The sequence below is a fragment of the Athene cunicularia genome (assembly GCF_003259725.1).
Source record: "Athene cunicularia isolate RWA chromosome 9 unlocalized genomic scaffold, athCun1 chr9_part2, whole genome shotgun sequence".
Classification (NCBI taxonomy): domain Eukaryota; kingdom Metazoa; phylum Chordata; class Aves; order Strigiformes; family Strigidae; genus Athene; species Athene cunicularia.
The window spans coordinates 2,509,485-2,532,600 of NW_020799111.1; the positions used below are offsets into that span (position 1 = coordinate 2,509,485).

Below are 23,116 nucleotides of genomic sequence, written 5' to 3' on the forward strand. Positions count from 1 at the left end.
AGAAATCTTTTTTTTTTTTTTTTTGGGTGGGGGGGTGTTGAATAAACACTCATAGTAAATAATAGTGCATTTGTATTTTCACAGTTAATTAAAGAATACAGGGTAATTTTCTGAGTAATTTATTGTTTCCCTTATAAGAACAACTTAGTGTTTGATGGATCCAAATGTTCTCTTCTGTTACAGGCATTCAGTAGTGTTTTGGTAAATGTCATGGAGTTTCTGTTTTCATGAGCATTTCTGTTCAGAGGGAATTCAGTAATTGTGATACCTTTGACCAGCATAGTATTTTGATTAGAAGATAGCAGAGACAAGAATCAGTGTTGTAGATGCAAACTGTCAACCTAAGGAATGAGTTTACAGGCTTCTCTAAATACTCAGTCGTGCTAATTTGTTCATTAGCCTGTTCTCCATGACTTTAGTGCACAGCAACTGGCCATGCCATAATTAATAAGGGATGGTCTTTTTTCCCCTTCTGGGGAGTGATTTTTCTGGTTTAAAATTCAGTCACTGTAGTTTAGTAATACCCTGAAATATTGAAATACAGTAAAGTATTGATTTGGTGAGCATGTCTGTTATGGCATCCCATTGGCTTGATCCTGTTGACTTCAAATGAGATCAGTGAGCATGCAGTGTTTCTAAAAGTCAGGTTACTTACTAAGATGCTGTGGAATTAAAGAGAGACCAGTCTTCAATAAGAAACATTGTTTACAACAGCAATATGAACATGAAAAGAAGCTCTACTGGAAGTGGAAGTACCTTGGTGCTACTGAAAGATATTGAAGAAAATGGGTGCTGGTAGTCTGAGGTCAACTTTGCATAATTCACAGTGTAGATGTATTGTGTAAAATGTGTTAAGACACTTCATAATCTGTCTACAGACATATAATTGTCCTGTGAAGTACAAAGTGGTTGGAGTTATCTCTTCATCTCTTTCACAGAATCCTACGTAACTGCCACGATGACGCATCCCGATTCACATGCCTTTTAGCGAAGCCTGGCTGTGACTACCTAGAACAGGAGGACTTCATCCTGCTGCTTCAGGTACCTGCAACAGCTCAGCGGTGAATGGATGGGGAGAGCACTATGTTTGTTTTGTAAATTCTTTATTTTCATGTCTTTAAATGTTTACCAACAACATGCAGATCTTTGGTTTGAACAGCACCTGGGTGGGATTTATTTTGGAATGAACTATAAACATTTTAAGTGGACTATTTGGCATAAGTGCCAACCAGCTATATATCTTGCTAAAGTTGCTGAGAATTGTCAAAGCTGTAGCCTATTGTTAGGATTCGTATTATCAGTGCCTGGTGACCAGGCTGAAATTTGCCCCATTTCTCTCGGTGGTTATTGGGAAAAATGCCTGGTGCTGTTGATACTCAAGTGCAACATAAAATCCTGCTAGAAAAGTTGTAGAAATTTCTTGACAATTAAATTTCTCTAGCAAGACTACCAGATACAATATCATGGGGAAATCTTTGCAAAATATTTGCAGTTCCAGTTGTTCTTTATATGCCTGTAAACCTGCTAGTGCCAAAGTCTTGCTGCTTTTTTTTTTTTTTTTTTTCCTAATATTCAGGCTAATCTGAGTGTCCTGATTTCATTTCTTTCTTTTTCTTTCATTTGCATGTGATATTTTTAACAAAGCAAAGCATCATTCTTTAACGATATGTGGCTGTTTAGGCAGGCTCTGGATAGGTTTAGAGTTTCCTTGTAGTTTGTCTATGAATCGGGTGTATCTGCTCCTGTATCTGTTGATACTTTGGAGCTTTTCCACATATCCTTGGATTTCTCATGCTGTGTTGCCCTCTATGCAAAAGCTCTGTGGAGATGCTGCTTTGGGGAAAGATTTTGTGTCTGCACTGGATGTTTCCATGTCTCAAACAAAACTGGGACTGTGATGAGTAAATTTGCTCATGTTCCTTTTTGTGTTCACTGGGCACACTGCCTTTTCTGATTGCCCCCTAAGGGCACTGTGCCCACTCTATCCCTTTGCCATGTCATGGTATAGATACAGCAAAATTTTGAAAACTCTTCTTAAGTGCAGTCAGACATGTAGAAAATATGCAAACATCGATTCATACAGTATCTGAACTGATATATTCAGGATCTGAGCAGTTTCACCACGTTTTTGGTCATGCATTTCCTGGCAAATTTGGCATCATGAGCCAGTGTTTGGCTTCCAAAAAGCTGATCTAGAGAAACAGGCATCTCCACAGGTAGTTCAAGTAAATTTTGGAAAAGCACTGATCATATCTTATGCATTCTGAGGCTCACAAGAGCTGTCATTGTTGTGGATGACATAAAAGGTAATTTTCTCAGCCTTTCAGGGAATGTTTATTTCTCACACCTATCTCTAATCAATGTTAATATCTTCAATGAATGGAGAAAAAAAAATATCTTGGAGAGGAGATAGTTGCATGGTCAACTAGTTTTTTTGTCTCATTCAATGAAAATGAGTTTTCATCTACTCACTAACTCTCTTCCTTTGTTTTTCTGTCCTTAAGTAAATCAAAATGGCCCAACAGGTGCGTATTGCCTGGAAAATGTATTCTACTTTTAATTCTAGAAGGTTCACTTTATAAATTAAAAGATGTCATTTCAGTTTTATTGTTAATGCTGCGAATACAGTTTCAAAAGTAAGCAAAAGTATTGGTTTGTAAACCCAGTAACTTCTAAACATTAAAAGGAGAAGAAAATCTATTTCATTTGGTCTTATCTTGCAGGATGTGGTGGAAACGCACCCTGGCTTGACGTTCTTGAAAGATGCTCCGGAGTTCCATTCTCGGTATATTACGACGGTAGGCTCTTTTTCCTTTGGTTTCCTGCTTGTGGTCCTGTTGTACCAACCCTGCCTTTGTGACTTGTCACTGTTTCCATCAATGAATCATTCAGTTATTTAAAAAAAAAAAAAAAAAGGTATTTAATATTACTGGCAATCAATTACTTTAAGAACTACTTGCAAAGGAAAATTTAATCTGCCTATGTGTACAAGAGGTTATTCAAAGGTTAATAGTGATTCTTTCTGGTCTTAAGCAAATCTATAAAACTAACTTTTTTGGCCTTTAATCCTGATAAAGGAAAATGAGAGGTCTTTCTTTGGTCTTTGGGAGCTGCTAATTTACCCCTAGTTCTGTTGAGACTTGGTAGGCTCTATATTTGTAGATTTCTGTCACTTGGGCATGGAGAATCTGTGATTGTTCTGTGGTACAAAGCATCTGTTGCACACAGGGCCCTACCTCCCAACTGTCCTGCCTCTTGGTCTTGCCAGAAAGCCTGTCTAGTCTTTCTGAGTCTCTGAGCTTTTGTGACTACTGTTTGTTGTTGGGTTTTGTTCTGTCACTTTGTTCCAACTTCGCAGTCAGCAGTTAGCCCAGTGATTTACCTGATTAATTTGTTACTTTTTTTTTTTAAGCCTTTATTTTGTCTTGTGTTGAGCATGAATCTGGATAAAAGGTATAAATGTTAGGATGTTTTATCTCTGCAGTGGAAAAAAAGTCAAATAAATGACAGACCTGATGGGAGCTGTATCCCAACAGGACTCTAGGGCTTAAAGTTTCTCCTGTTTGCTTGCCAGGGTCTGCATGGGGGCCAGCTGCACCACATACTGGCAGCTGGGAAATTACTGGCAGACACAGGCTTGTTCCTTTCCTGTCAGGAGCAGATGGCAGAAAGGCACTGTTGGTCTGGGCAAACCCTGAACTGTCACACTAATGTTTTATGGAAATGTATAACAAGAATCAATTTTAAATATTCTAGATGCACTTGAACATGACAGTGAACATCAGCGTTATCTACATATTTAGTCCCCATGGAGCAAGACAACAGATACATTAAGTGTAGTAATTGGCCAGAATAGGTGCAACGATAGCCAGGGAATTATGGAGAAACATGAATGGGTAAGTGTAGAAGGTGCCTGTGGCACGTGTACTCTGGTATTTGGTGTATAAAGTACATGGAGGGGCATGAGCTGAAAGATTTAAGGTCACGCTAGCATCTAGCATCAGTTCCTGACTGCAGTATCAAGCAGTTGTTCTTTGCTGGTGAGTGGGTCAAGATTGGAATTTGTGGTTGTTCTGGTGCTGGCTGTTGCCTGGTGACAAAGGCAGTTCTGTGCATCTGCCTTTCCAGGTTCCTCTTAAGTCACATACTGTTTCTGTATTTTTCATGGTCTAAAGGAGGGAATAAAGGTAAGAAACAAATGTCTTTCTGGAGTAACCTGACAAATGATTACCTTGGGTGTCCTGAAGCAGCAATTGCTGCACTTTCTGGACCTCTTTGGGGCGCAACACATGTTTTGGTCTGAGACACCAGCTGCGTGAAGCAGGGGTTCCATGTCATGGTTTGTGTCCAGAGGGCAACTGAGCACCAGCAGCTGCTCACTCACCCCTTCCCCCTCAGGACTGGGAAGGAGAAAATAAAGCAAAAGGCTCAGGAATTGAGATAAGGATAGGGAGGGATGATTCACCAGTTATGGTCATGGGCAAAAGAGTCATTAGGGGAAGTAAAAAAATGTACATTGAATTCAAACACTAACAATAACCACACTTAACTGAGTAGGACAGTGAGAAATACAACTGACCTCTCCCTTCTTCCTGGCCTCAGCTTTGCTCCAAATTTCTCTATCTCCTCCCTGCAGCAGTGCAGTGTGTAGAGGATTGGGGGTGCAGTCAGTCCTGCTGCTCCTTCCTCCTCAGGGGAGGACTCATCACACTTCTCCTGCTCCAGCGTGGGGTCCCCTCACAGGAGAACTTCTGTGCCATGGGTCCTTCCCAGGGGCTGCAGCTCTGCCTGCACTGCTCCAGTGTGGGTCCCTCCCAGCACCAGACTGCTCCAGCAGGGGCTGCCCTCAGAGTCCCGACCTCCTTCGGGCACAGCCCCTGCTCCGGTGTGGGGTCCCCCACGGGCTGCAGGTCAGAATTTGCTCCCCGGTGACCCCCATGGGTGCAGGGCATGGCCTGTCCTCTCACCGCGGGCTGCAGGGGGTCTCTGCTCCGGTGCATCTCCCCATCCTCCTCCTTTCTTCCACTGACCTTGGTGTTTGCAGAGGGGTCTCCCTCACAACTCCAACTCCTCCTCCCAGGTTCCTCTTCTTAAATATGTTATCGCAGAGGTGCAGCCACTGTCACTAATTGGCTCAGCCTTGGCCAGAGCTGGGTGCAACTTGGAGCCAGGGGAGCTTTGAGAAACTTCTCACAGGGGCCACTGCTGTAGGCCCCTACCCTGCTACCAAAACCCCACCACACACACAAACCCAATGCATTCCAAGGTAACTGAAATGCAGGCTGCTACTAAAAAAGGCAACACCTTTTCCTTCTCTCCTTTTCAACAGCTTCCCTTGTGCCTGGGTGAGGTCTTGTGTGACCACCATAAAGCAATCACAGATCTGGACCCTTCATGAGTATATGAAGCTCTTCAGTAATTCTTGATTCTGCTTGTCTCCACTGTGTTTCCCTACTTCAGCCTGAGCCTTTAGGCACCCTTACTCACAATACTCTGACAGAGGTGACTTCCTAAGCTTGCTTCCAGGCAGCTAAGAAACAATAATGCTTGTGGCTGGGCCAAATGGTGTGTAGCTGTGAATCTTATAAAGCTGTGATGCCCTTCCAGACTCCTCGTGCTGGCAGGGCAATGCTGTTCTAGGTGTCTGTGCTGACAGACGGATTCCTTCTGAGCCCAGTGTGCTTGGCCTTGGCAGATCACTGCGTTGGAGCAGAGTCAAGACCCTGGGAGACGGACAGTCTGTTGGGTCAGGTTGCTCCCATCTGGAGTGGCAGTACTTGGCCTGCCTCAGCAGTGGCTCTCCTCTCTGATACCAGGAGTTCCTGTTTCTCACATCTCCTTTCACAGAGTTTGGCACCTCTCTCTTTTGAATGTTACAAAATTCAGTAATTCCACCAGGAGGTAATGAAGGAAACAGCTTTGTCCTTGGATTTTGAGACTACTTGGATTCTTTTAATCCCTTCAAGGTAGAGTGCCTTATACCTATTTACTGTGAGAGAATGCTGTATTTGCTGCCAGCACAAGAATTACATTTTATTTTTGTGTTACAGATGAGGGCTGTAAGGAGACACTGGCTTTTGCGTTCATTGCTAGATACAGCATCACTTGGTTGAAATCACCTGGAGAGTAACCTAACAGTCTAGTGTGGGTAAGATGTGTATGCACGTTTCAATTTTTTGTTTGCCTACCTCTGCACCTTTTAGAGGTGCCTTTTGGATACAACAGGCTGTAATTTAATCTCTATCAGTATCTGTGAGCTGTTGTATTACCAGTATACTAAACTACTTGTTTCTTTCAGCAGAGACAGACTCCTGAAGCTGGCGAAGATGATGCAGAATATCACGTGGTGTTTATTGTAAAAGCTTTACAATGTGACTTCTCCCAGAATATTCAAACAAGGCTCAGTTAGCACTGCATGCTGTTGTTGAAAAGCTGAGTCAACTGAAAAACAGTTTGGCAAAACATACTGCTTATTGAAAACTGCTTTATCTTATGCAGTATTACCAATATGAATGTACATATACCAATATGTATGAAAGGAGAGAATGGCCTACAGGATTTAATAAAGCTTTGTTTGTGGGTTTTTCCAGAAATGATACTTCTTTTGTTCTTTTATGGGAAGACTGGGGAAAGGTCTAGAACCGACCTGTCGGTGGTTTGGGTCCTGGAGGTAGATTACATGAGGATAATGGGCAAATAGGAAGGGGCTCCCTGTTACAAAAGCATGTGTACTGAATTCAAAATCAATAATCTTCTGTGCTGGGAAAAATGAAGCCAGTTATGGCTTTCAGTAAGGCATAACTGACAAGTGTGGCTTGAATGCTGTAAATCATCTTGGGCTGTGTGATTATGTTCTAGGATGTTTCCCAAATGCTTCTTTTGACAGCTTGGTTTTCACAACCTGGAAAAGAGAGAAGTATTGACATTTTATACTGATAAATATGCTATGTACTATCCATTGAAACTGGACCATTATTTGAATAATAAAGCCTGTACTGAGTGACTGGACATGGTAAAAGAGATCCCACTTTACCTCTGAATGCCTTATTTTAACAGTTAGGTGAGGAGAGAGCAAATGGAATATCTTTATCAATACAGTCTGATACAGGAACAGTTTCTTACATGTCATGAAGAGGGGGTTATTTTGTTGTCTTTTATTACCCTGCAGGCAAAGAAAAATTGCTGGTTACGGGTCTTTTTTTTTTTTTTTTTTCATATTCTTGGGGTTGTTATTTTTGAGTCCTTAGAATGGTGTGAAAACACTGTATCTTTAAGCATTGCTTCAAATTTGTCAGGTGTGATAATGAGTTATGTACAAGGTGAGTCTCACTTCATCCTCTAAGCTGTTGTGCAATCTGGAAGCAAAGGCCAAATGAAGTCCAAAAATAGTCCAGAATGGCAGCAGCTGCCAGAGGCATTAAAGAAGAAACAAACATACAGCTCTTTCATTGTGCTTAAGACCAGAAAAGATCATTGTGATTACCTAGTCTGACCTCTTGCATTAGCAAGAACATTGCTCAGTGAGTGCTATAGTTAGAACAGATTGGTTTGTTTTTAATTGAATTTACACCCAACTTTAGAAGGGCATCTATCTTTGAAGTCTGGAGTGATAAAGCGCCTGCAGTGTTTCTTTGGAGTTGTCCCAGTGGTTAAGCAATGGCAGTGTAACAGTAGTTGATTCTTATCTGTCTGAATTAGGCTGATTCTCAGCTTCTGGTTATGTATTTCATGAGAGACAAAAAGTCCTCCTGCTGCCCAATATCTCCCCATGTAGGCTTTTAAGGACCATAATAGCTACCAATAGGTGCCATGTTCACCTAAATTCAGTATATTCCCTCCAGGATATATTGTGAGTCTTCAAATCATTCTTGTTGCTCTCAAAATGACTTGTGCTCACCAGCAGTTACTGTCTCACTAATCTGTGTATCCCAAAGCAGACTGTTAGCAACAACTTCGTTCTTGGTTCCAGATTTTTTTCTGGTCTGAGAACCAGTGTTTGTGTGAAAGTCAAAGCATGGCTCTTAAATGGTGATTGCCCACTCAAAGCTAGTTCTAGGCAACAAACCCATCTCGTTTAATTTAACTGGATTAATCCCTATAATGTCCATATTGTGTAAAATTAATTGTTGTGTTGGAATAGCATGCACTATTAAGGTTTACCAGAACTCTGGGATAATATGTCAACATAATATCAGAGAAGACCAAAGGTTTGTTTGTATTAGGTTTGATTGATGAGAATTATATTCCATAGATTTCAGTGCTGATAGTCAAATTAATTGTATTTCTGGTTTCACTTGTTGAAGATGTTTTTGTTTCTCCTCTTGCATGTGCTTGAGCACACATCTTCATTTTCCTCACTTTGATATTTGACAAGCTAACAAGAAGCGGACTAGGAAGGGTTCAAGCTTGCTTTTTTTTTTTTTTTAGGTGCTTGGGAGTGTACTTGGTCTCATACTGTGAACTGTTTCTCTTGGGCTCTCAGAAGTCTGAGAGCTTTTACTCACTTTCACTAAAGGCAGATCAGTAAAGGAGACAAATGAGGTTAACACCTACCTAAGATAAATGCAGACAGATAATCTCTGTTGCTTACTTTCAGTGGAGCCACCCAGAGGATGAGGCATTGTTATAGACACAATAGGTCAGACAGCCATTGTGGCTTTCATTTACATGTCCTCCTTCCTCTTCACAAGTCCTGATTTTTTTAAATTTTTTTTTCCTGATGCAGAACACTATTTTGAGTGAGATCTGTGCAAGCTACAGTGCCTAAAACCTGAAAACCTTCATTTCAGAGCACTCTGAACATATTGCCTTACAGAAATCATGCATCTGCATGCTCAAAGCTGTGAATTAAGACCAGTGAAAATATTTGTTGAGTGGAAATAGATAATACTGTTTCAGAAACAAATGTCACTTTCAGACTGCACAGTGAATTAAGGATAGTAGTATCTACAAAAAGATCACAAACCAGTTTTCAAAAAGTAGTCCTCTTAGGATGAATAAAGTTACTGTATTTAAATTCCTGAACTGGTATATTTGAAGAGTTGATTTTAAGAGCACTGTTCATGTGTTGCAGGTTATACAGAGAATATTCTACACAGTAAATCGATCCTGGTCTGGGAAGATCACTCTAACAGAGCTGAGGAAAAGCAACTTCTTGCAAGTATGTAATTTCTGCCTGAACAAGTAGACAATGCATCATACCTCTGTTGCTGTAGCTATATACTGTATAGCAAGGGGGCAGTGCCTGTGTTGTGGGGAGGTCGGCCAAGCAGTGCTCAGTGGAGTGCCGGAGCTGGTGAAGGAGTTGTGTCTGAGTTGAGGGCAGACCAGGGCCTGGAAGCAGCCAGGAGCACACTGATAGAAGGCCAAGGGGCGACTGTGCACCTGCTCTGAAGCTACATTGAGCAGATTGGCTCTTGACTCCTGATCTAATCAGAGGAAGGGAAGCAAGACACAGCAGTGCACCTGTGTGAAGTGGCTTGCTGAGCTGCCAAGAGTAGCTGCTGGGTTGCCTACCCTACATGGTGGGTAGGACAGCCAATTTCCTGGCTCCCAACCGGCAGTCTGCCCACCGACAGTTGGTCAGGCATGTTGTGCTGTGCACTTGCAAGACCATGCATCTTGAGAGCTGATTTCTGCTTCAGCTGTAGACTTCTTCAGAAAGGCGTCTTTATTCTTCAGAGTAAACCTAAAGTTCTTGTCATGTATCCCTACGTTGGGCAGAGTTTTCAGGGTTTGGATCTTTGTTCTCTGTATATTTTGCTCAAAAGAGCAAAAGGTTAAAAATGTCTGAGGCTGTTCAGCCCAACCCAAAAAAGCTAGAAACTTTTTAGCCTGAAAGGTTAAGAACTCAGCTAAGGCAGTGAAACTTCCCCACTGCATCCTGTTCTCCCTTCCAGATGTAGTGTGCTGTCTTCCTCAAAAGCCTCAAGCATGAATTCATGCTCTTCCTCCTTTCAAATATCTTCTGCCCCACTGATCACATCAGCTAATGAAAAAAATCAGTGCTCCCTTGGATTGTCTCATGCCAGTCGGAGCCTTCTGATCCCAGTTCCTCCTCTGTTATAAACAAATCCAACTTACCCTGCCTCTTTATTCACTCGTTTTCTCCCTTTATACACTCTTCCCCTTTTTCTCCTTGCATATCTACTCTGCCTTTCATATCCTACAGCAGGGAAGTTCAGTTCTGGGACCATAATTTTGCTTGGGCAGCTCTTTGCTGCATGTGTAAATGGTATATTTTGGCATGAGCTGTAAAAGAAAATAATTAGTTACTGAAAAACCTCCCCAAGTGATTATCATCTGCCAAGAAATGGAGAGACCCACAAAAAATCTGAAGAAGCTAGTGACTGACTGATCAGAGGTTTTTAGACTTGAGTGTCAGCAAGTCAGAACAGTGTAGGTCTGGCAATGCCATCCTGTTGTCCCTGCCTGAAACTACTGAACCTAGTAGATAGCAGGATGTGAGAGTTTTGTTGAGACTCAGGTGGGTTCCTTGGATGTGAGATAGCATCAATAGTTCAACATCAATTTTCAGTTTAGATATAGCACTGCATCTGGTTTTATGGTTATGGGTAGAAGGGCCACTAAGCCTGCCTGCTTAGAGACACAACTCCCTGGGATAGCACTCAGGCTGTCTATCACCTCCTCCCTTCTGAGAGGCTGCGAGGGCAGGGGAGGACAGACTTATAGCTCACTTGAGTCTATGAGCTTTTTCACATTCCTGCAGTCATGAAGTCAAACATGCAATACTCTCTTGTCAGTGGGAAGGTGGAGAGGAGGGCAGAGGTAGATGTGAAGTAGAAATGAAACAAGGATGTTGTCACTAAACATTTTCTAGCAAAACATGTTAACAGATGTTATGGTTGGAAATCTGTCTAAGCCTCACAGTTAAACCAGGCTAATTCCTGTCAGTGGCAGCCCAGGAAAATCAGTGTGATTGTCTTGATCTGTTTGGGATCCATTCCAGGCATGAGACAGGAGGAAGATTTGATTTTGCCCTTTGGGAGCAAGGCAAGGATGTGTGAAGATATATCTTAGTTCCTATGGAGAACTGTAAACTTGCTGTTGTAAATGGCTCTAAGAGTCTCTGGTGCAGGTCAAAAATGTTTCACAAATAATGGATCCTAGCTGAGACAGCAGTTGTGTTCTTGTTTCTCTCTCTTCACTCACTATAGCTGGAAATTAGCAGTTGTTCATGGAAGTGGCACAAATATTGTGCATATATACGCTAACCAGGATAGCCAAGCCAGATGCTCTGTAAGTGCCTTTTAAGGAATGCAGCAATAAAATCTCCTATAGAAAGGCTGCATTTTGGATTAGCTCTTAGAGCTGTGTTCACCCAACTTCCTCAGAGGTTGGAGGACTTCAGCTGCTGAACTACCTCTTTGTCTAGATTTAACTTCCCACTTTATTTGTACTCTTTCAGACTCTTGCTCTCTTGGAAGAAGAAGATGACATAAATCAGATCACAGATTATTTCTCCTATGAGCATTTCTATGTTATATACTGTAAATTCTGGGAGCTGGACACTGACCATGATCTTTACATCAGCCAGAAGGATCTGGCTAGGTACAGTGATCAAGGTATGCTGCCTGCAGGCTGTGGTGGGACGAAGGGGATTGCTGAAAACAGAATGTTCCCACTAAAGAGTAAAGCCTAGCTTTAATTTGGTTATTTAATTTGGTTTAATTTGATGGCATTAAAAAAAATTAAATGGAGCTATCCATCTCTTACACAAATGCTGATTTACAGAGACAATTGTAGGGGCTTAGACACAGAGAAATGAAGTACAGACTATTTTCTGGATGAGTAGCTAGAGAGGGGGCTTTGTGCACATGTGGGTCACTGACAGAAGGATGAGCTAAAATAATGTCTTGAAACTTGCTTATTATTTACTGAGGGTTTTGCAGGAACTTGGAAGTAGGGACGAGAAGGACAAGCCCACGTGAACTTCAAAGATTGTTGAAGTACAATCTCATTGTGCATGAGAGAAATTCCAGAGCCCAATGAAGCTCAGTGAATTTCAGTTTGCAGATGCACTCTGGAGAATCTCTCTTGAGTTCAGTGCAGAATTCCTTTCCACAAGTTGAACAGATGCTGAGTTGTCAAAGGTTCAAGGGCCGTGGATAAGTTAATGGAATACAAATCCACAAAGGGTTAAAAAATCTGAAGGCATTTGCTCTGTATGTGTTGGGCTAGATGGAGGCACTCAGGTCAGCTGGATTTAGGATTATCTGTGTTCTTAGAGCGTGATATGCCCATGTGCTTACCTGGTACAACTGAGGATCATAGAATCATAGAATCATTCAGGTTGGAAAAGCCCCTTGGGATCGTCGAGTCCAACCATCAGCCCTACTCTACAAAGTTCTCCCCTAAATGTAACATTTTGAATGAGAGCTTGAGCTATTCACCAGCATGTTTAATCCTAAAGACAAAGTCTTGGATTCTTCCATGTGATTGCTGCTCTTTTTGGGAAAGTAGGTCTGGGACAGAGAATCAGATTTGGTGAAATGGGATGTTTGGACACAGTGTGTGACTGGAGGTGGAAGAAAAGGTGAAGTGTGTGGTAAGGTGTTGTAGTGTGTAGGGCCACAGGGATATGGCGGTGTGACAAGTTGTCAGGCATTGCTGGATCTCTGGGGATGGGGACAACATTTGATAGGAGCCAAGATCCTAGCGGACTAAAGCAAGAAGGAAGGAAGGGGTGCAAGAATGACGGTAGGTATGTGTGCCTGTCAGAGTGGTGTGGTGGCCCACGTGTTCCGAGTGCAGGTGTTTATGGGAAGGCCGTGGTGGTTGTGTGTGAGTGAGGCAGTCACAGGGGTAAGGAGCTGGATGGGGTGAGGATGGAGCAGTGCCTGACTGGGAGACTTGGTCCCTGCTGAGAGGTGGGAATGTGGAGATGGAGTATTTCTTGCACAGGAGGCTTAAGAGCACTGGGTGCTGGGAGCTAAAGATAGAAGGGGTGCTGTGGGCAGGGTGAAGGGGAGAAGTAGCCTGTCAGCACTGCATCTGGGGGATCTGAGGGGTGGTGCAGGTTGGGTCTGCCTGGATGGTGTGTTGGAAGTGTACCAGGACTACAGATCCGATAGAGAATGTGTAGAAGGAGGCGGGGATCTGCAGGATGTCGGCAGTCTGGGAGGGTGAGGTCAGTGTGCAAATCCTGCTCAAGACTGGTATTTGCTGCTTGGCTCATGTGTGTCTGCCATAACAATCTATCCCACACATTTCCTGGCTGGCAAAGTCCTCCCACTCACCTGAAACGATGCTTGCTTTTCATTGTCCTTCCCTGCAGCAGGGTTGCCACAGCTTGTGCTCTGCTAGGAAGTGTTTTGTAAGGATTTGGTGTGTGATTTTAACTGAGCTTCTTTTGCAATACATGCTGAAATAGTCATCTTCTATCAGCAGGATTTGCTTTTGTGACAGATTCTACTGCAGCAACGTAGGCGTAACACTGACCATGTCCAGGAATCCAGATAACACACAGTTGCCATATTTGTGGGAAATACAGTGTTTGTGAGGATACAAAGGCAGGCACACTGGGAGAATCAGCTTTGTTTTTTACAAAATGCTGCTAAACAGAGACCAGTAAAGTGGTTAGGCAGTCAATGTAGATAGAGCATTCTTTTAGCAACGGGAAATGGCTTTGTGTGGATTCAGCATAAACAACTGATCACAGTTATTCCTGTGACCTGTAGCTTCATTTTCTCTGTGTTTTCTTTGTTTCCAGCTTTATCAAACAGGATTATTGAGCGAATATTCAGCGGCGCTGTGGTGAGGTGAGGAATAGCATACTTGTTGGGGATAGAAGTGAAGGGTATTTCTGATCAGAAATGTAAAATACTCTCAAAATTCCCTGCTGACCAGAGTGGTTTCCAACGTGGTGCTTCAGTTAGAGCTGCCTGAAAATGGACTGAGACTTCTGGTATCTTAAGAAAACAAATTACAAAATCTCATAGAATGACCACCTGTAGACCTCATTGTAGAACATGCTGGGCATAGCTGGAGGGAACATGCCAGCACCATGTGTTTGTGTCCTACAGTGGCACAGAGATAGCTGAAGAGCACTGCTTTAAAGTCTCCAAAAAGTAAAACAGCCCAGCACTTGTGGGAGGGGATGTGGTAGATGAGCCTCAGCTCTGCAGTGACAGCAAGGCAGCAAATGCTGTGCTTGTGGGGAAGCACACAAGGGCTGGTGCTGCAGAGTGCAGGGAGTACAGGCTAAATTGGTGACGCCCCATTTTCTCTCACTAATGATTTGGTGCTTTTGGAAAATATGTTTAACATTACTGCGTATTCAGGACACTGGTGATCTGGGGTTGTTTGGTTTTTTTTTCTTGTGTGTTTTCCAGAGGCAACGAAGTTCAGAAGGAAGGCCGCATGAGTTACGCTGATTTTGTGTGGCTCCTGATTTCAGAGGAAGACAAAAGGAGTGCTACAAGGTCTGAATGGTTTCAGTGTCTTAGTAAAAGTATTGAGATGAGCAGATAAGGTTATAGAAACTTCTGTGATGTACCACTTTCTACAAGAGATGTCAGCCTGGGTTCCGGTGATTATTAGGAAGAAAATGACTTACTGTCAATGTTTGGTCAAATCAGTTGCCTTTCTTGATGAGAAATTGTGTAGAAGCAGAGTTTTCTTGTAATCAATCCCTTCAGTTACCCAATTCCATGAAGCACTGGCACTGAGTATAAACCCATGAGATGTTTGCAGCAGGTAGGCATGTTCCCTTCACGCATGTAGCAAGTGCTGAAACCAGGACAGAAGGGTTTGCAGGGAAACTTCACTGTGTCACTCTGTAAAACCTGCCCATGTGCCTGGTTTACACAGCTAGCAGGAGACTGCTGTGCAGAATTGAACTCCATATGCATGCAATTATTAGGACAAGCATTCTTATGAGTAAAAATGAGAAGAATAATTCATAAATGCAGGGTTGAACTATATGGAGGTGAGGGGAGAATGTAGAGTGCAACTGCCTGAAAGCATTGCCTTTTGTGTAAAGGAGTAGAGGACATAAGTGCATACCATGCCTGCCTCATCACTCACTGGGGTCACTCAGGGATAGCCAGTGTCCTGGGTTCAGAGTTGGTTGTATTTGGCCAACTTTTGCTGCTGAATCAGGCAGGGACACCCTAACCAATGTGAGCCGGTTGAGCTGCAACACTGTGGACACTTGCTACAGCTACCAGATGAAACAGGTCATGGGCATGACTGTGCTCACAGGCCACCTAGGAGACTAACAGGAGGCACTTGAGTATTGGCCTGTGCCCTGATCCTTCCTAATGGGTGTTTTCATCCCTAGTTTTATGCCAGCCTTTGGGCAGAAGAGCATTAGAGGATGGGGGAAGAGGAACATGCATTGCTCTAATCTCTGCCATATAGATTTCCTAGTACAGTGCTGCGCTTTCACTAGTCCTGTCTCTTTTTCCTAGCATTGAGTACTGGTTTCGGTGCATGGACCTGGATGGGGATGGAGTGCTGTCCATGTATGAACTGGAGTACTTTTATGAGGAGCAATGTGAGCGGATGGAAGTGATGGGCATAGAACCACTGCCATTTCATGACTTGCTGTGTCAGATGCTTGATCTTGTTAAGCCAGAGAGGGAAGGTAAATCCTGTTTCATGGGAGTTTCCATCCTCTTTGATCTATGGTGGATTGAGGAAGTAATATCACTGTGAAACCCATCTATAGGTAGAGCCTTTTGTTAGAATCACAGGGCTGAAACTGCTGCACAAGGTTGAAATCTTAAGAGTGGCTATTGTGCCATATGCATCAGGAAGGCTGAAATACTAAAACAAGAGACCTTGTGAATGAACTTGCTGGATCTGGAGTAACAGATCGTATATATTCCAGCTGTGGGATGTGCTCATAGTCTAGATTATGAAACTGGACCATCCCTGTTCACATTCTTTCATATTTCACATGAATGTGAAAGATCTCCATATGTATGTGACATTTAAGCCTAATAAATTTACCCATTTATTGACTAGTGTTAAAATCGTTGACTGACTGGGGAAGAAATTTTGTAATATTGTAGCATACTGGTGTCACAATGAAAACTTTGATAACACTGACAAGGGACAGGTCCAGTCTCTCACTAAGCACAGTAATGTGGGGTTTTTTTCTGTAGGAAGAGTAACCCTGCGAGACCTGAAGAGGTGCAGAATGGCTCATGTGTTCTACAACACCTTCTTCAATTTAGAGAAATACCTGGACAATGAACAGAGGGATCCCTTTGCAGTGCAAAAGGTATCAATCACGTTTATTGCTAAATACAGGCCTTCTCAAACCCACCTTTGGCATGCTGCTGGATGGAGGGAAAATCCAGCTGAATATAAGAAAACTTTTTTCACAAGTGGGCCAGTCAAGCACTGGAACAGGTTTCCCGGAGAGGTTGTGCACCTTCTGTTCTTGAAGGTTTTCAAGATGTGAGTGGACAAAGCCTTGAGCCCCCTGATCAGACCTCACAGCAAACCCAGATTTCAGCAGAGGCTGGGACTAGAGGCCTCCGGGGTCTCTTCCAACACAAGTTATTTGCTATTTTATGATTTGGTTGCCATCACTGATCCTACACCACCAGCACTGGCAGTGCAGTGTGTGATTCTAGAGAGAATGTCTGGAGCCTGCTGAGTTGCACTGACTCAGCAGGCTGAAAGCAGGGGCTGAGCTGCACTAGAAGGGAACCTGCTTCACTCAGTTTAGAACAGAGCTGTGAGATTCAGAACTTGAGATCCCATTTGTCTCCTTCCATCCCCTACACAGCAGCAGTCATAATTGTCAGCTACATTGTGAAGATTTGTTAAACATCTGGGTTGGGGTCTGATCCTTAATACAGCACTGTCAGTTTTCCCATAGCCTAAACAGAACCAAAGACACAGACAGGGACCGAAGCAGATGAGGTGCCAGCTCTGTGATCAGACCACGTATGTGGCACACTAGGTGGAAGTTTTGGATGTTGCAGATTGTGCCTGGTTATCAGCCTGGCTGCACTGTCTTCGTCATCCTTCCTTCCCAAGCAGATAAAATACAGGAAGAGATTGTGGCTCTTGTATTTTGCAGTTGTTGCTCACCATTAACTGTGGGATGTTCAGAGACTTGAGTTTTGTCAGCTGTTGGTATAAAGTTCCTACTTCTGGCTCCCCCTGTGTATCCAGTGAAATCAGATGTGACTACGGCTAGATGTGACTGTCTGCCAGAAGCCTCTTATCTGGTCAAAGTACACTAAAATGGAGGGGATGCCAAAACCAATTCTGTTCCCTCCCAGCTGTTCCCACATAAGTAAGAGGAACTTTGTGGTCCATGATTCAAAGCTTAAATATATCCCAAGCCAGAACCACCCTGTTTGTTTGTTTGTTTAAACTGGATCATCATAACAGCAGTCAAGTGGGACCAGGGGGGAAAACTTATTTTCCCCATTTTACAGTAAATGGCAGAGGGCCAAATGTTTGAGGATTTTATTCTGTAACCTCTCAAACTTGTCCAAATTTAGCAAACTCTGAATAGTTCCTCAAAAGATCATTTGCAATTAACATTTAATTAAATATTTTAAATCACTAAGTTCTTTAACCAATTACAAAGTGCAGATGTAGAGCTTGCTGAGCTAAAGCAAAGAAAATGTGCAGTTATTAATTTTCATCATTCATGAAATGAAGCAGGCTCAGTTTGGTAGATCAGGTCACACACTGAGCTTTATAGACTAAGGGATGTATTTTTTAATAGTTATTTGTGCGCAGATGTTAAAATAGTTTAAGATAATTGTGAATCTTGCAGTTAAGGCAACTTTTGACTAGCTGTTTCTGTACAGTTGCTTACTATTCCTAGAATTGCTGTTTCATGCGTTTAGACCTGTTGTCAACAGCTGTGGAGAGGTATGGACGTAGTGTGCTTGACTGTCTGGTCTCTTTAGGACATTGAAAATGATGGCCCTGAACCCTCTGACTGGGACAGATACGCTGCTGAAGAGTACGAAATTCTTGTGGCTGAGGAGTCTGGGAACGACCAGCTACAAGAAGGGTAAGCGTAGGCACTGCGCTGCCCTGGGGACACACAGCTCCACCTGAGGTTTAGTAGAAGCATGCGGATGCCACTTTTAACAGAGGTAGTGGGTTAGTGGACTTAACGTTTGGACTCAACACTGGAGCATGCGAAGCCTGAAACAGTTGCTCCAAAAGGCAGTCTTGGTGTCTTTGTCACCGTGGGCTTCTTTGTGGGCAGCCGTTTGAATCAGCTACACACACTGCAGTAATGAAGATAGCTGTGAAAAAGGACAAAGCCTTTTTCTTTTGGCAACCATACAAAGAGATCAAATGACTTCTGCTGGTCTTGGCCATTTATTGACCATGTCACACTATCATAGATTAGAAGCTGTAACTCTGTTAAATTTATACTTAGTGGAGACTTTTTAAAGTCAAATAATTTTATTTTCTGCCAAACTTTATGCCTATTAGTTTGTGTTCTTCGTAAGATGTGTTTCAATTTTTTCATTCATTTTCAAAGTTTGCTGTGACTTTTTCTTTAAAACACTGTTGGTTTTTGCAATACCTACACTCATTCTTGCAGCCTTCTATAAAATTACAGACAGACACTCCAGCTATCCTTACAGTCAATGAGTTTAGGCAGAGCAGTTGCTCCAGAACCTCTCTGTGTGTAAGGGCTTCCTGCAGAGGCTCCTAACAGAGACTCAGTATAATTCTTTTAGATCTGTGTCTGTGTTAGTATCTTTTTGAGAATATTTCTCTGTAAGTTTCCAGGTTAATGTAACAACCATCCAAAGAATGCTTACCCTTTGTTAATCTTGCATGATTCAAGATTTCATCCATTCTTGAACCGTATTTGTGGAACCATTAGAGTACTGAGAAGATTGCATAATTTTTCAAAACTTCCCACACTGGAAATTGCTTGGGATAACAGTAGCACCTACTAATTAGCCACAGAGATTTGCAAAGCTATTGAGAGCTGTGTTTCCCTCTCCCCCTGTGATGTGCATCCAAACAGCTATGGGCTGTTCCCTCATCTCCTTTGAGCTGCCTTGTCTTTTTGTGGCTTCACAATGGAAGATGAGGTAACACAGGATGGAAGATAAAATTGCTGTATTTCCTTCAGCTGCTTTGCAACACCTGTATCCTCAGCAGAGAAAAGAAATAGGAGTCTGCCATAAAAGATCCCTGAACACACCACAAACAGAGGAGAAGTGGCAGGTGATGTCAGATTCTTGAAGTCTGAAACAGCTCTGTGTCTTCCTGTAAAGAGCATGTCAGCAACCTTGCTGCTTGCTTTTAAGAGCCCCTGAAAAGCTCTGTAGTCATGGCAGCAGGATTAGATCTCATTTGTGGAGCATAGCAACAGACCACGCAGGAAAAAAGGAAGGGGAAAAAGAAAAACAAAGAGCTGGATGCCCAGACAAATTTGCCAGAAACAGGCATTGAGTTTTTGCACATACATTGTTTCTGCTGTCCTCTGAGGATGACAGAACCAGGGAGTGGGGACAAAACCAAGACAATTTATGAGCTCTATGAGAGACTGGAAGATTTTTGGCTAAGTTAGGTGGCAGAATTGAAATCTGTTATTTGTTGTGTTAATACATTTGCAAATAAGCATCACTGAGCAATCACAGATTAATTGGTAAGTGTGTACCACATCTGTGAGGTAGCCCTGTCCATAGTGTCTCTGGATGGAAGGTTTCTGAAAGCAGTCAGCAGCTGGCTGCAGGCTTGCCCATGAGGGAGCACTGCTCCTCGAGAGGAATCTCATCAAGACAGTGGATACTCAGAATGACTTCAAGGATGCTGTGATTCTATTGAGCTACAATCACCAAAAATAAGATGAGAAAGGTGTCATCTTGCTCAAGACTGCAATGAAGCATCACATTTCCCTGGAAGCTTAAACCATGCTCTGCTTTATACACCTGTGAATGAGATTTTAACGAAGAGAGTCTGTTCCCTGTGAATGTATACACAGAGTGGTTTTTGAAGGCAGAATCAATAGTTGAACCTGACCAACATAAGCTCTTAATGCAGATACAAGCATTGGTTTTGCAGAAATCCTTTCCTGCAGTCCAGGCAATGGCCTGCCTGGCAGAAGTGGGCACTGCTTTGTTCACTGTTCCAGAAACCAGTTTCAGCCAGCTGATGTACATGGAAGCCATAGGTGCCTTCATGGAAAGAAACCTTTCTCCATAGGAAGGGAAATAAATGGGAAGAGGCCATCTTTTATCAGGTGCTGATAGGAAACAATCCACTTCACCTGAGCAAGGAGCAAGGTCACAATGCAGAGCAATCCTGCTCAAGGTGGGACAAAGACACAGGATCAGATGACATTGCTTTAGGCAGCTTAAACCATTTTTGTCTCCCTCAAGTCAGCTGATGGCTCAGTCACTCACTTCAGTGAACCCAGCAGCACAGGGAAGTGGAAGGGGGAAGAAGTATATCGCTGAACCACCCAGTGACAAAATGTGTGAATGCCAGAAGGAAGGACAAAGAATTTTCTGGAGTAATTTGCCTTCTCTGAACAAGCTAGAGTTGCCATGGTTGAGTCTTGAGGAATGGGTGTTTAATCTACATGTGCCCATATGTGTCTTTAGGGGACTGTGAAGTTTTGAAACTGTCCTGGAGGTCGAGTTGGTGATTATCTTTAGTGCTAATCTCATGGAAGAGCTGTCCTTTGGATGCTTCCTAGCCGTAAAAGTGGAAAGCATTTTTTCCAAGATGGGAAAGGCAGGCACTGTTGAGCCTTAAGGAGCAAAAATGTGAAGTGGAAAAGGACAGTGAGAAGCCCCTTTTGAAGCAGACATGAGAAGGTTTAGTCCAAAAGCAAAAGGCACCAGAAAAAAAACATTATAAAAGAGCTCCAAGCGCTGGTGAATGTGCAAGATAAACAATACAGGAAAGAAGTCACATTCCATGTGTAGGGAAAAAAGGAAGAAAGCTATGAAGTTGGTAAAATTGAAGGAAAAGAGGATGCAAAAGGAACATTCCTAAGAACAGCATTCAAATAGAAAATAAAATTTTTCCTCAGCTGTGCATCATCTTAAACCAAGGAGCCATTAGAGAAACTGAGGCACAGGCTCTTCCCAGGTGGGGAATGCCGGGAGGGCAGGGCCGTGCAGGCTCCCCACAGCTCCAGCCTGAGCACCAAGGGTGCATATTGTGCACTTTTTCACAACTCTGCATGTCTGATCAGAACAGTTACTGGTGTAGGATCCAGACCATTGTTTCCCTTCTCCCACTTATGTGAGGATCCAGAAGGTGGCAGAATTACTAAGCAGGTGCTTTCCTTTATGGAAGAGAAGATCTCTGTGCTGTTCCTCTCTTCTTCCCATAGGGATCACCAGACTATAGCCTGGAATCCTCCCCACAGCAGGACATACACGCTGACACGCTCCCAAGGATTTGCTGTGCCTGCATATGGGTTAGGGAAGGGAAAAACAGCACAAGAAGCAGGAGACAGTTCTTTCTTGGCACCATCCATGCTGAGGTCTCAAAGGAGCTAACCTTTTTATAGCACAGTTTACCACCAAACAGCTATTCCTGTGCTTGCTGCTGGAACACCTGCTGCAACATTGCCTTCATAAGCAATATTGCTTTGAGAACAAAAGAAAAAATGTTAATTTCTTGGGGGTCCTGAGAAACTAACCTATAGTGTCCTGAGACTGGAGGGAAAACATCAGGAATAGGAATGGGATGAGAGCCCCGGGGTGATACCCTCTGCTGCAGAGCACAGAACCCAACCTGCTCAAATAGTGCAACTGGCTGGAGCTGAGAATTCACAGCCAAACCTCCTCGGGCCATAAATGCTAAGACCTGGATGTTAAACTTCAAACCAAGTGAGAGAGGAACATGACAGCATGGCCACAATTGTTCTTCTGTGGATGTCAAAACATAGCCTAAGCCAGAAGAGTCTTTTGGAAACCAGGTGTTTGTGAGCAGGTCTGAGCAAGCCAGATCTCCTCTAGGGCCTGGATGTGTGTGTGGCTGGACGACTTTATTTCTACACTGAACTGTTAAGGCTACTGTGAGATACTGACAATTGTTACTGAAACTGGATTCAAATTTTATAATGCTGAACACCAGTGAAAAGTTATTCTGGAAATTACCAATGAGGATGCATGGGAGCACAAAGTCATGTCAGCTCTCAGAATACTGATTACTTATAAATATCCTCCTCGAGGTTAACATCTTGCATGCTACTATATTTTAGCCAGCTGTTTTAATAGCCACTGAAATAACTTACCTGAAAACACTTTCACCAAAAATACGGCTTTTAAAGACATACCTTTTATCTTTGCAGATCATTTGAAGAAGACTATGACACAGATGAAGTCTTATCTCCCTCTGAAACTGGAGACAAGTCAGACAAACTAGTTATCTCAGATCTCTCAGCATAGAGAAATGGAAGATATTTAATCGTTATCTTTCAAACTGGATAGAATTCAGTCCCAAGACATTTAGGGATTTTTCTTAAATCCGTCATTGGAGCAATGTGCTTTATTTTGTACACTGTAACTTGAGAACCCTTTTTCTCTTCCTGTGTAATTGCAATAAGGTAATTTCTATAAAAAGGCTTTTTACAACGTGTTATTGTGCACGCTCATTAAAAATGGTGATTGCACCTTGTTTCATTTATATAGAGATTCTGTTATGTCCCCAGATGTGCAATAAATGCCAGCATCTAAAGATGAACTGTAACAACTGCATGCAACATCTACAGTGGTCATTTCTCAGTCACTGCCCTTCTCTCCCCTTGACTTTATACCAGGAGTGACAAAAGAGCTGCCAAATTAACTTAATTGAAATGTATGTCTAGAAATCTTTCAAAACACAAGTCACAGCAAAGTTCTGGGTTTTTTTTCTTAGTATCCTCAAAATCCAGACAACATGCCTGCATGTGGGGAGAGTGAAATCTCCCTTTTCTGCTTTAAACCACAAGCTCTTACAGTTGATACTGGACATATTTTACTTGTATGAATCTATGGACAGTTAAAGCACTACATAATACATTGTTTCTGTAAGAATTTGAGATATAGTTAAAATTTCTACGTATGTTCCTGTGCATAAGAAGATCTTCCTTACGCTAGTGTTCTATCTCTGTAGAAGTATTTTCTAGCATGTTTACAAA

The 23,116-nt window shown here is 42.7% G+C and overlaps 1 protein-coding gene and 1 long non-coding RNA gene across 2 annotated transcripts in view; both read left to right on the forward strand.

Moving 5' to 3' along the window:
- The window catches only part of LOC113483712 (serine/threonine-protein phosphatase 2A regulatory subunit B'' subunit alpha-like), a 57,470-nt gene extending 34,354 nt beyond the window's left edge, over positions 1-23,116 (forward strand). Inside the window, exons 5-14 of the mRNA XM_026855491.1 lie at positions 939-1,041; positions 2,724-2,798; positions 9,074-9,160; positions 11,429-11,585; positions 13,733-13,781; positions 14,355-14,444; positions 15,435-15,610; positions 16,134-16,252; positions 17,910-18,016; positions 22,289-23,116. Of these exons, the coding sequence (XP_026711292.1) occupies positions 939-1,041; positions 2,724-2,798; positions 9,074-9,160; positions 11,429-11,585; positions 13,733-13,781; positions 14,355-14,444; positions 15,435-15,610; positions 16,134-16,252; positions 17,910-18,016; positions 22,289-22,385 (1,060 nt within the window). The 3' untranslated portion in view covers positions 22,386-23,116. The remainder of the gene's footprint in view (positions 1-938; positions 1,042-2,723; positions 2,799-9,073; positions 9,161-11,428; positions 11,586-13,732; positions 13,782-14,354; positions 14,445-15,434; positions 15,611-16,133; positions 16,253-17,909; positions 18,017-22,288) is intronic.
- Positions 5,321-6,513, forward strand: LOC113483713. The gene is made up of 3 exons (XR_003399078.1): positions 5,321-5,966; positions 6,051-6,148; positions 6,299-6,513. It is a non-coding gene; the product is annotated as an uncharacterized LOC113483713 (long non-coding RNA).